Source organism: Tinamus guttatus, unplaced genomic scaffold, assembly GCF_059628265.1.
Source record: "Tinamus guttatus ecotype Peru unplaced genomic scaffold, ASM5962826v1 Tinamus_guttatus_pri_ptg000226l, whole genome shotgun sequence".
Taxonomy (NCBI): domain Eukaryota; kingdom Metazoa; phylum Chordata; class Aves; order Tinamiformes; family Tinamidae; genus Tinamus; species Tinamus guttatus.
In genome coordinates this window covers 2,183,140-2,195,617 of record NW_028288760.1, presented here as the reverse complement: position 1 = coordinate 2,195,617, position 12,478 = coordinate 2,183,140, and the positions used below count along the sequence as shown (strand labels likewise).

General features: G+C 57.4%; 2 protein-coding genes across 3 annotated transcripts in view; one reads left to right on the top strand and one right to left on the bottom strand.

Annotated features, from left to right (window-relative positions):
• Positions 1–523: 523 nt before the first annotated feature.
• On the bottom strand, positions 524–912 carry BRD3OS (BRD3 opposite strand). Its single transcript, XM_088525465.1, has one exon. It carries the CDS (start codon positions 854–856, stop codon positions 527–529), a length of 330 nt encoding a protein of 109 aa, XP_088381591.1. The 5' UTR covers positions 857–912; the 3' UTR covers positions 524–526.
• A 4,326-nt stretch (positions 913–5,238) lies between these two features.
• Positions 5,239–12,478, top strand: part of VAV2 (vav guanine nucleotide exchange factor 2) — an 88,509-nt gene continuing 81,269 nt past the window's right edge. For both annotated transcript variants that reach the window (XM_088525332.1, XM_088525331.1), the window contains exon 1: positions 5,239–5,551. In XM_088525332.1, coding sequence (XP_088381458.1) covers positions 5,348–5,551 — 204 coding nt within the window. In that variant the 5' untranslated portion in view covers positions 5,239–5,347. The remainder of the gene's footprint in view (positions 5,552–12,478) is intronic.

Sequence of the window (12,478 nt, the reverse complement as noted above, 5' to 3'; positions counted from 1 at the left end):
TTTGAAGGCCCAGATGAAATTACCACTGCATTCTTCTCTCTTCCCTTTGCAAGATAAATCCTTCCCTTTTTGCTTCATCATTAGCTAGTCGCAGACCATTGCCAGGTAAGTCATGAGGGGGGACACGGCAAGCAGAAAAAAGCTGTACATTTTTGCAGAAAATCCCCCTAAATTCTGCTTTTCAATGAAAACCAGCCTGGACTTGCTTGTGCCCCGGGGCCCTTTGCAGCACTGAGGCAATGTGCAGGACTAGCAAGTGCAAGTGGTGGCCGGGGACGGTTCCCGAGGGACAGTGGGTGCTACTCCTGCTACACGGGCCCCTTAGGAGCAGCTAATTCCCGAGCGGGACGGTTTTTGTTCCACACAACCCAACGTCCTGCACAATCCGATGCTGCCAACAGCAAAAATCAGCGCAGGCGCCAGGCAGCCTCTCACCCATCCTACGCACAGAGCCGGGACGGTGCAAACCGTCCCAAACTCGAGGCCAGGCCGGGTTGTCTCCACTGCAGACGCAAATCCGCTGGGGTCACATAATGGCACAAAACTTGGACTGCCCCGTGTCCCTGGGCGCATCCAGCTTGTTCTTGTCCCGCACCAGGATGGCCTCGTTGCCGTACTGCGAGTACCACATGCTCCGGCTGCGGCTCAGGTAGGTGTTGGGGGGAGCGGACTCCAGTTTCTGCTGCTGCTGCTGCCAGATGAGCAGCGACGTGTCCCGGTAGCGCAGCCGCGCGTAACCCTCCGACAAGGCCTTTTCGGGCAGGGGCACCCGCCCGTTCATCACTTTGTCGGCCTGGGGGATCCCTCCCTCCGTGGGGGAGAGCGGCCTCACGGCAGCGCCGGCACTCTGGAACATGTCACAGGGATCCGAAATGCATCACATGGATCCGAAACGCGTCACATGGATCCGAAACGCGTCACATCGATCCAAAACACACTGCGTTGGCTACATCCAGGTGGGCTCCGAGCTCCAAGAGCATCTCCAGGTGCGGATGCAGCTCAGCTGTGGCTCTGTGCTCCACGCAGAGCATCTCCCAACGGGAAGCTCCAGGGCTCACCGTGCCCGCGGAGGGGACGGAGGGGACGGGCGCCTGTGGAGCGTGCCGGGCAGCCGGAGCTGGCTCACGTAGCACGGAAGGGCATCGGAAACCTCGGGCATTGGGGACGCTGCTCCGCGCTGCATCGCGCGCAGGGGTGCGAATGCCCGGGGTGCCGCTTCCCGACGGCGCATGGAGCCCCCCGGGCAGGCGAGCGGGGGCTCCGCAGAGGCCGGGTGTGCTGGACAGACGGGCTCTGTTACCGGTGTCCTTGTCTGCGCGACCTGGGGGGACACGGGGATGTCACGGGGGGAGCTGGTACTGGGGGGTTGCCTGCAAGGGCGGCTTTCCCAGCACCACTGTGTCCTGTATCCCGGGCCCTTCCCAGGGATCCTGCACCAGTCCATGTCCCCAGGGGTGCCTTCCTCACCCATCCATAACCTCCACCCCTCCATGGATCCTATGCACCCAGCCCTCCATGATCCCCCCACATCCCTCCATTGGTCCATGCTTCCCCCCACCTCTCCATGGATCCATGCACCCATCCCTCCATGACACTCCTCAGGGATCCATGCACCCACCTACACCTAAGTCCATGCTCCCACCCCTCCATTACTCCCCACCTCTCCATGGGTTCAGGGACCCATCCATCCATGCCCCCACCCCTCCATAGGTACATGACCCCCCCATGGCTCCATGCACCCACTGCTCCATGCATCCATGCACCCCCGCCATGAATCTGTGGACCCACCCATCCATGCCCTCTACCTCTCCATAGGTCCATGACCCCCATGGATCCATGCTCCCACCCTCCATGGATCCATGCACCCACCCATCCATGCCCCCCACCTCTCCATAGGTCCATGACACCCCAAGGATCTATGCACCTGCTCATTCATGCCCCCCGCCTCTCCATAGGTTCATGACCCACCATGGATCCATGCTTCCACCCTCCATGGATCCATGCAGCCACCCATCCATGCTCCCCACCTCTCCATAGGTCCATGACCACCCCATGAATCCATGCACCCACCCATACATGCCCCCCACCTCTCCATATGTCCATGACCACCCCATGAATCCATGCACCCACCCATACATGCCCCCCACCTCTCCATAGGTCCATGACCACCCCATGGATCCATGCACCCACCCATACATGCCCCCCACGTCTCCATATGTCCATGACCCCCCATGGATCCATGCTCCCACCCTCCATGGATCCATACACCCACCCATCCATGCCCCCTGCCTCTCCATATGTCCATGACCCCTCATAGATCCATGCACCCACCCATCCATGCCCCCTGCTTCTCCACAGATCCATGACAACCCCATGGATCCGTGCACCCACCTATCCATGCCCCCCACCTCTCCATAGGTCCATGACAACCCCATGGATCCATGCACCCACCCATCCATGCCCCCCACCTCTCCATAGGTCCATGACCCCCCATGGATCCACGCACCCGCCCCCATGGATCCATGCACCCACCTATCCATGCCCCCCACCTCTCCATAGGTCCATGACAACCCCATGGATCCACGCACCCACCCCCCTGGATCCATGCACCCGCTCCTCCACGCCCCCCCCCGCGGGTCCATGCACCCCCTGCACCCACGCTCCCCCCGCGCACAGCTCCACGCTCCCCCCGCCCCTCCTCCCGGGTGTCCCCACGCCGCTGTCCCCGCGCACGGACCCGCCTCGCGGCGCTCCAGGCCCCGGCGCGCGGCCGTGCGCGGCGGCGCCTCCCGAGCGCATCACGGCGGGGAGGAGCCAGCGCGGCCGCGGGGGGGCCGGGGGCGGCGCGGCCCGGGTCGCCTCTTTGTGCCCGGCCCCGGTGCCACCTCCTCGTGCCACCCTCGCTGCCCCTTCGGGCCGCGTCTCCTTCCCCCGGGCACCCGCGCATCCCCCGGGCAGCGCGAGAAGCCGGTTCCCGAGAGGGACGCGCGGTTGGTTCCGCTGCTGCTAAGGCTGCATTGAAGCTCTCCATGTCCTTATCCGCTGCCAAGGCAGCGCTGTCTAATCCCCTCGCAAGGAGCTCTCGCTCCGGATGCGGCCGCCGCTCCTGCCCGCGCGGCCTTGGGCACCGAACAAAAGTGCCAGTGTTTCCATTACGGCATCGCGACCAGGCACAAAGAGAATGGAAAACAAGGATAGAGCAAAATGAGAAAGGAATGAACATGCTATTAAAATTCCTTCTGTTAAATTGCCCCGCTGCTGCTGTGTGGTTTGTACCTCCCGCTAGACCAGGGCAAAGGAGTCGGCCCGGACCGGGCAGGAGCTGCAGGGTGAAATGCAAAATAATCCCCAGAAACCAGGTGATTTTTTTGGCAGGGATGAGGTGCCTCCATCTCTGAAAAATTACCCGCTCTGCCACCATCAAAAATGAAGCAGAGGCCCCAGCAGGGAGTAGCTACATTGCCAAGATGATGCCAGGAGAAGGGAGAACCACGGGTCACCCAAAGCCACCAACTTTGGCCCTTTGGGGAGCCCTCTCTGAGACCTCAGCCGATGGGGATGTGCCTAGGGACGAGGGGCTTCTCACGGGGTGAAAAAGCCTCACATCATCCCTGCTGTTAGCCTCCCGGCGCATTCAGTCATCCCCAGGCCTCTCTCGCGTGGGAAGGCAATAAAAACATGTGCAATTAAACTCCAAAATTGCAAGAGAAACAGCAGCCCGTCTCCAGCAGAGGGTAGTGTATCTGCAGCCATGAGTCCTGCAAGCTCCAGTTTCGCTAGGGCGCATTGAAAGCAAGATCCGAGTCCTCCCACTTCACCCCTATTTTGGGGGGACATGTATAAAGGGAACCCCCCTCTGCCTTGCATTAACGGTTATTTTCTTTTGCTGCTGTCAGACTCTCTCTGCCATCAGCTGTTTTTATTGCTGCAGGGGTGGGTGAGGAGCAGCCCTGCTCCGACACCTCCCACGCACACGTCCGGGGCCGGGAACAAGTCGGATTAAGCAGCGAAGGAGCCAGGACAGGGCCAACAACTTTAGTTACAGCCACGCAATAAACTGCTCTGCGGTCCCAGAAAAAAAAATGCTTAACAGAGAACCCAAAAAAAAAAAACCAGAAAATGCCAAAGTTGTTACGAAAAATCACCTCTGCGGGGTATGAGCAAAGTAGAATCAGCGCAGGCCAAAATACACCCAGAACAGGGTGTAGCTCTGGCTGGGAGAGTGGTGCCTGAGGACATTGCTCTGCCTCAGATTATACGGGATTTATTCTGCTCTGCCGGAGGGGAAGAGGCCGTTGCACCAGCGAGATCAGGAACACGCAGAGCGCCAGCAAACCACGCTAAAAGAGGTGCCTAAAAAGAAAAGCCTGCCCAAATTCCTTGGAATTGCAAACAATAGTTAGTAATTCTTTAGGGATCTCGTCCTTCTCACACTGGAAATGGGGGGTCACGCCGGTAGAGTCGCTCTTGCTGCTTTATCTCCCGTGGATACATTTGGAAGAGATTAGCCCTGCATTTGTTTGACACGCAGGTTAATAGCTTCCCTTCGTTCCAGGCTCGGCTTCCGGTTCTGGCTATCTGGAAAGCCGGCATGGAAACGGATCCATCCCGGATTAATGGGGAGCGGCTGGCTGGTGAAAACTCGGCCCCTTCCGAGCTGTCCTGAGTCACAGAGAGGAGCCAACTCAGAGTGTGTTTGTTTTTTTTTTTTTTTTTTTTTTTTTCCCAACACTTCGCTTCCAAAGAGTTAGGAGCTGAGCTCTAATAAATACCCGGCAATTAATTTTAATGTTAATAAAAACCCTAGCGCTTGCAGGCGGGGAGCGGAGCGCGGCCCGGAGCCCCCCGCGCGGCCGCAGCACCAAGTGGGGAGCGCCCGGGGGGCCTCGGGGGTTCAGCCCCTGCCCCGGCCACGCGTGTCCCGCCGGATGCCCGCGCGGGGAAGGGGCGGTGGGAAGGGGACGGCGCGGCCGGAGCCCGGCCCCCCGCGCACAAAGCGGCCGCCGGCTCCTCCCGGCGGGGCGGGGAGCGGTGCGGGGGTTGCGCGGCGCTCGGTGCCCTCCGCGCAGCGCAGGTGGGCGCTGCGCGGCCGCCCCCGCTGCGCGCTTTGTCCGCGGGGCCATGCGGAGCGCTTAGGTAGCGGGGGCAGCCGCCCGCCCCCCGCAACCAGCGGCCACCTCCGCGCCGCCTCTCCCCCTTCTTTTTCCCTCCCTCCTTCCTCCTCTTTCCTCCTCCTCCTCCGCGGGCGGCGATGGAGCGGGGCGCGCGCTGCGGAGCGGCCCCCCCGGCAGCCTGAGCGGCGGCGGGAAGAGGAGGAGGAGGAGGAGGAGGAAGGCCAGCGGCGGCCATGGAGGAGTGGAGGCAGTGCGGCCGCTGGCTCATCGACTGCAAAGTGCTGCCCGCCAACCACCGCGTCGTGTGGCCCTCGGCCGTGGTCTTCGACCTGGCGCAGGCGCTGCGGGACGGGGTGCTGCTCTGCCAGCTGCTGCACAACCTCTCGCCGGGCTCCGTGGACCTCAAGGACATCAACTTCAGGCCGCAGATGTCCCAGGTAGGACGGGGCGGCCGCCGCGGAACTTCGCGGGGCGCGCGCGTGCGGATATAGGCGCCTATAGGCGCCTCTATGTATGTGTGTGAGTCCACGCGCTTCGTCTCCCCACTCCCGTCCGTGGCCCCGTTATCCCAAACAAAAGCGCCTCGGGGTGCAGAGCTGCTCCGCTCCCCGCTGCGGCCCTTAGACGTGTGGCCTGGGGGGAAGCTCCTCCGCGCTGTCCCGGGGGATCCCGGCCTCGGGGCGCGCTTTTCCCGGGAGATATTCCCCCTTTCCCACCCTTCCCACACGGTCCGGGAGGGGGCTGGAGCCGGCAGCTCCAGCAGCGTTGAGTTCAGCAACTCCGGGGCTTCGTCCCTGGAAAGGTTCCCTGCTGCTCTTTGTGTTGGTGGAAAGGGGCTTAAACAAACAGAAATCGGCTCCAGTTGCTGTCGTTCTAAATGCTTTGCTCTTATTTATTTATTTTATCTCTCTTTTTTTTTTTTTTTTTTCTTTTGCGATGCGATCTGAGTGTCATTTGCATGGGAATGGGGAAGTGAAATCAGTTAGAAACAAATGAAGTTGGGCAGCTGGTCCTCCCTGCCCCACCACCCGCGTGGTGACGAGCGAGCAGTGAACTTAGTGTCCCCTCCTAAGGACGCCAGGTGAAAGGGAGGGCAGCTCTCCTGGTAGCAAGGACGTCCCAGGCTCTGCTTAACTTTATCAAAGCATTCAAAGGTAAATAATGTATAATGCTATCTCAGCTTCTAAATAGACTCCCTGCAAACGTGCTGCCTCTCCTGCCTCTTTCCCTGCTCCATATGGGAGTTTTGCCCAGCACATGAGTGCTGGGGACATGGGGACGGAGCTGCTGGCTCCCGAGGTCAAAGACCCAGGTGATCCAGGTGGGAAGCCCTGGCTCCACAGCTGGAAGTGCAGATCAGCCTATGCAGGTTCTTGTGTTGGTGCTCGTTAGGAGTAGCTAACAACTCCGGGTGGCTTTTCCAGGATGGAGCAATGCTGTGCGGCTTCCAGCCTTTGAACTGGCCCAAGAAGCTGCTGCTTCCAAACAGAAAGTGTCAGGCGGGAGCAATAACTGTGCACAGACTCAAATGTCTGCAAAGTATGCTGAGAATAACCTACTATGCATTATTTTTTATTTTGAGGAGATACTATAGCCCTACAGATCCGCTTCCAGTGAATATCTGCCCTGTGGGGAATTGAGGGTGGGTTTGAAATGCTGGTGGGAGTCTAGTGAAGGTCCCATTTGGCAAGAAACTCTTGCTGAGGCCTCAGGGCAGGTGTTTGCACTTGGGGAGGAATTTGCAGCCCAGCTGCAGCTCATGAAGCCACTTGCTGCCTGCAGCACCTGAGGGCTCGTGGGGCTGGGGTGGCCTTGCCCAGAGCTGAACCGGGCGGCCTTGCTGGTCAGCTCGCCTGGAACTTGCTTTTCCAAGCAGACCTGCAGAACCTGGTCATGGACAGCCCTGGGATGGAGCTGGATGGGACCTCACAGGGAAGCTGCCCTGGAGAGCAGGTGCTGCTTCCCCCTGTCTGCCCTGGGCTCCAAATCCTCCTCAGTGCTGTTCTGAGTCCTCATATGTGTGCTTGTGTATTTGGGATTTCATGTTTACCTCCTGAATTTGGGAGCCTGGGACTCCTTGCCCAAGGAGAGCTAAAGATCAGCTGTCCCTCGCCTTGGGGACGCTCTCTGAGTGCCCCGATGCCCTGGGCAGGATGCTCACGTGGGCTCGAAGCCTCCAGCGCTGCTCCCTGCTTCACCCTGCTCAGTGTTTGAAGTGGGGCTGTGCCCACTCATAACAGTGTTTTGCCCTAGGGGAGCATCAATTCAAACACCAGAGGTGAATTTGTGCCTCTCTGCACAGAAAATGCTCTAGGATCAAGCTGCTGCAGTGTCCTTCAGTTTGCTTTTTCAAGCCTGATTCCAGAGGTTCGGCTCTTCTGGTCCTCAGTGGTCCCTGCTAGGATAAGCTGATCCCGTCTGCTCATCAGCCCAAAGTTGCTCAACCTCAGCAGAGAGGAAGAAAACATGCAGGAAAATAACCCAGCCCATTTAGGGCTTGTTTTCTGCTAATTGCTTTTGCTGCAGCTGCTGATTGTGAAGAGGCGGGAGGTGGAGTCGGTGTCCTTGCCCTCAGTATTTACTGATTATTGTGCCTATTACTGTGATTGGATTTTGGGGGACGTTTCAAGCTGTTTTGTCAGCTCATAAACCACAAGTGATGGAAGGGGCAGCTTGATTTGTGAGTGTGAGCAGATGCAGCACCCCTCGGGCTTGTGATCCTCTGGTCCCCTGTGCACAACTTCCCTTATCGTGTTTCTCCCTGCTCCGAATCATCGCTCTCCTTCTTCCATCCCTTCCCAAAGCAGCTCCAGGACCCTCATTCTCCCCCTGTGTTGCCCTCCGTATTCCCTGAACCTGGCACAGTTTTCCCAGCCTCTGGCACCACAGCTGCCTCCCTTGTACCCGTGTTCCCTCCATGACAGAGATGGAGACTTGGGAGCTTGGATTTTCATTGGTAATTAGATTGGAATTGTAATTTTGTCAAGCCTTTGAGGGAGGACAAGTAAAATGTTTTTTTTATATTGTGGCAGGGTTTTTACTGCAGATTTGGGTGAGGTTGACTCTCTTTTCCATTTGTTTGTGATAAAATTGATCTTCCCTAACCAGGATGTAGACAGATGGAAACTAATATGTTTATCAAAGCAGCTGTGCCCTTTTAGGGCTTGATCATCCAGTTGGCTGAGACCCTAAGACTCTAAGTAATGTTACAGCTATCCCTCCTGCAGGGTTGTCCTGGGCACTGCTAAATACTTACGTTTTTTGTTGCTTCTGAGTCTCCTGGATATCTGGATTTATGCTGCCATATACATATGTGTGTGCATATGTGTGCCCAGACCTTTCTTCAAGTTAGCAGTAATGATCTGCTCATTAAGAATTCTTCTTTTGGTGCGTGTGAGCATCTCTATAGATAATTCATCTCCGCCTGCAGCACACAGAGGTTTTATTTGGGCTCTTGAGACTGATGAGATACAACAAACCTAATTGGCACGATGATTTGGCTGCCCACCGTTCTGCTTGTGATGTTAATAGGGAAACACGCAGAAAGCCGCCTCGGCGCCGAGCTGTCAGGAGGCTTCGTGGTTGCTGTTTCTCCTTTCTATCTGGAGGATGGATATAAAATAATGTGATATCGAGGTGCTGTTTGTTGGTGATGCGGCACCCGCTTGCGGTGACACCGCGGTGCAGGTGGCCGGTGCCGCTGCCTCCCCCTGGTACCGCAGATTGGGGCACGTTGGCGTGTTTGGCGCTCGCAGTTGCTCACAGGGCCTTGGGGCTTTAGCAAGCTTGCGAGCTTCGGAGCTACAACGCTGGTAATTGCTTCCATATGTCCTGATAGCAGCTAAATATAACTCGGTTTTATCAGAACTGACTTGTCTCCCGAGCAGTCGAGGAGCTCGCTGCCGAGGCAGAAGGCTGAGACCGTGCCCTGTTGTCACACGTGTGGTTTTTTCCACCTCGACAATACAGCCCCTCTGCTTGTCACTTTGTCCCCAGGCAGGATAACTCTTTGGCTAAAGACCATGAGCGTCCTGTCCTTTTGGGTCCTGGAGAAGGGGGAAACGGTACCTTGTGTTTTCTCATGCATCGGGTGTTGTAGCTGCCTTCGGGCTTACCCTGCTCCGCTCCTCTTGCCTTGTATTTACTCTCTGCTTCTCAAAGTCAAGTTCTGTTCCAAGGAAGGCTATAAAAAATGGCCTCGCTGCGTATCCCTGTTTACTGTGTCTCAGTGACTTCCCGTTCGGATGTGCGAAGCTTTCCAAAGGAAGAAAAAGGTGCTCTGGCTTTTACGGCCCAGCTCGCGAGCCCGCTGCAAACAAGAGCCGCTTGTTGTCTCGCTTCCCAGCCCCCTCGACGTCCCCTGTGACGTTGCAAGGCAGCAAATGCCAAATAGCACCCGAAATCCTCGCCTTGCCCTGCTCTTGCAGTTTGAGGTTGCGAGATGCAATTTAAGCAGCAGCTGCAGGCGATTATGTCTTCTGCTGGGGCAGTGCAGGGTGTTGGATGGATCCGTCCAGCTGTGATGGAGGGATGAGCAGGAGCGCGGTGTTCCCATTCCCCTCCACCACCCGCCGAGCGTCGCATACCTGCATTAAGCACCTGGCAGGAGCGGGATCGGGAATGAATAGCAGCCTTTCAAGATCCGGAGCCAGAAAGCCCGGTGAATTTGATCGCTGTTCGAGGTGGGCCCAGCCTTGGGAGCTGCCTGTGCTCTCGGCAGCGTGTTGATGAGCTGCAGGAAGGGCTTGGCTTGTCCAGCCTTCTTGGTAGCATCTCCCCGTGCCAAGAAACGGGTGCCTTGTGGCGGGGAAGCGGGAGATTTCCCGGCGTTGGCTCTTGCTCCGTGGCTGCGGACGCCTCGGAGTCAGGGGCTGGGGGGGAAGCTGAACCAAGTGGGTTCGAGCAGCAGAATTTGGGGCATCGGTACCGGGTCCTCTGGGGTGGCCAGAGACAGGCCCGAGCATCCCAACCTTCCCTGTGCGGCTGGATGGGGCCGGTCCCCAGTGCCATATCCCAGGGATATGGGAGGTACCAGCGTTGTTGCCCCGGAGCCCCTGCTCCCTCCAGCCTGCCCGGAGCCAGGCGAGTCCCCATCTCTGGCACTTTCGGGAATATTGCTCAAGACTGACCCAAGGGCGAGTTTTTGGTCTGCTGCTTTGTCCCTTCTTAAAGAGCCAAACCTTCTGCTTTCCGGTGTTCCAGCTCTTTCCCTGCGCTACTTCCTTCCACTCCCCCTCCCCGATCCTGTAGCTAAGTGTCTTTTGCTATTCCCATTTGCACAGAGATCGAGGGACTCCAATGTCTCTGTGGTCACTGGAGGGGGGGATTTCGGGATGTGGAACGGATCCCGATTAATCCCTGGGCACTTCCCTTGCCCTGTGCTTTGCGTGGGCTCTGTGGGCTCCTTTCCCTGCTCCCTGGTTTGCAGCACAGTCTGATTGCAGCCGCTTCCTTACTCCAAGGCTTGTTTCCTCCCCCAACTCTTCTCAGGGAGTAGGAGGGCTCTTTCTTTCTCTCTTTTTTTTTGTGGCAACTGTTAATAAAAATCTCCATTTGACAGCTTCAAACCCAGCATTAATTAAAAGGCTTTTCCCAGTGTTGCATTTCCCCTTAAAGAACCCAGACAGCCTGAAAAAGAGTCTGTTTCCAATATAAACACGATTTTTTTTTTTTTTCTCCCTCACGTTTTCCCTGGTTGCAGCTCAGGGTTGTGCCTCATCTGATGACACCACTTGATGCAACCCCTGCTTCTCCCTGCACCCCCAGTGACCGTGCGTGGTGGCCGGCAGCAACGTACGGGGCTTGTTCAATGCAGCTTTGGCACTTGAGTCCTTGCTGTCCCGCTCCTTCCTAGCAGGATTTATCAGTGCCCTTGTGGACATGTTCCCTGCTCTTGGATGCTTTTCCTGGAATATTTACCAGCTTTTGGGACTAGCCCAGCATTGATGGCTCCAGGCTGTGCTCATGGTCAGCTTTAGCTGCAGTGTTGGCACCTGACAGACGTTTCACCCAGTTCAATGAAAAGAGGGGGACCTATAAGATGTAACTTGAGTAGTTGGGTGTTTTCTGCTTGTGTCGGGGGGAATTCTTGCTCTAGCAAAAGCCTGCATGACTTTGCTGTGGGAGGAATGGGAAGAATACAGGTGCAGATAGCTCTGAGTTGCTAATTGGTGTTTTGGCTCCAAACCCCTTTGCCTCTCTGGGGACAAGCACCAAGGAGCGCTGGTCATCGCGCTGCAGACTCAGCCCTGTGGAGCACGTGGGTGTTTGCGAAGGTGTCTGAGCACCAGGGTCTTCCCTTCCCTGCAGCTGCTGCTCCCGGGGGCTCCAAGCCCTTCCTGTCCCCAAACAAAGGCTGGGACTTCCCGTTGACTCCGTTCCGCCTCCCACGCCGCTCGGGTGACAGGAGATAACGCGGGAGCTATTCCTGGTGTCCGGCAACGCGGGGGAGCGCCCGGGCCCGACAGCCGCTATTCAGCGGGAAGAGCCTCCTTCACCTTCTTGGAATGGCACCAGCCTGAGTCACATCCTGCCTCGCCGCGCTCGCTTGTCCCTGCTTGGATCCAGCATGATCCCGCGTCCCTGTGCGGCACCATCCGTGCTGGGGAACCCAGCTCAATCCAGCGTTTATTTGCTGTGATACCTGCTGCTGGTTTGGGATGGAGCCCCCCGAGCCTTGCTGGACCTGGGGAGCATCCCGGCATTGGCACAAAGCGCCCTTGGCTGCTGGATGTCGGCAGCTGCTTGTGATGCTCCCAGCTGGACTGGGGCCGTATTCCCAGTTGGAAACTGAGTTGGATGATGAACGGGGGGAAAAAGAGAAAATCTACTTCAAACAGGTGCTTTAATCCTGACAGGACGAGGGGGAAATTTGCCCTTCTATAGAGTGCCTATCTTCTTTCTTTCCTTCTTTTTTTTTTCTTCCCTATGTTTTCTAACAGTTTAGCTGCTAAGAGGAACATCTGGTGTTTGAAAGGAGCTGCGGTGGGAAGAGAAGGAGGCGCAGATTAAACGGGGAGAGGGGGAGAAGCGATTTGTGCCGTGGGTGCAGAAGTGCTGGGAAAGCTGCCAAGCTCCCATGCTGGAGGAAGCATTGGGCCCTACGGAAAGAAAGTGTCCAAGCCTTGAGCAGCTGGGGTCCTCATATCCCGCTTGGTGCCAAGGTTATTCCAAACCAGCGTTTCCCGGTTGGCAAGGGTTAAGCATCCTCCTGGGAGCCGCCGTGCGGGCCCTGCGATGGGCTTTATGAACCGACTTGGCTTGCACGGACAAGCTGCTCGGCTCCGTGGGGCTTATCGGGTCCTCGGAGCAGTTCCCAGCTGGGCTGGGAGCGCCCGGGTTCACCCAAGGATACAGGTTTTCCT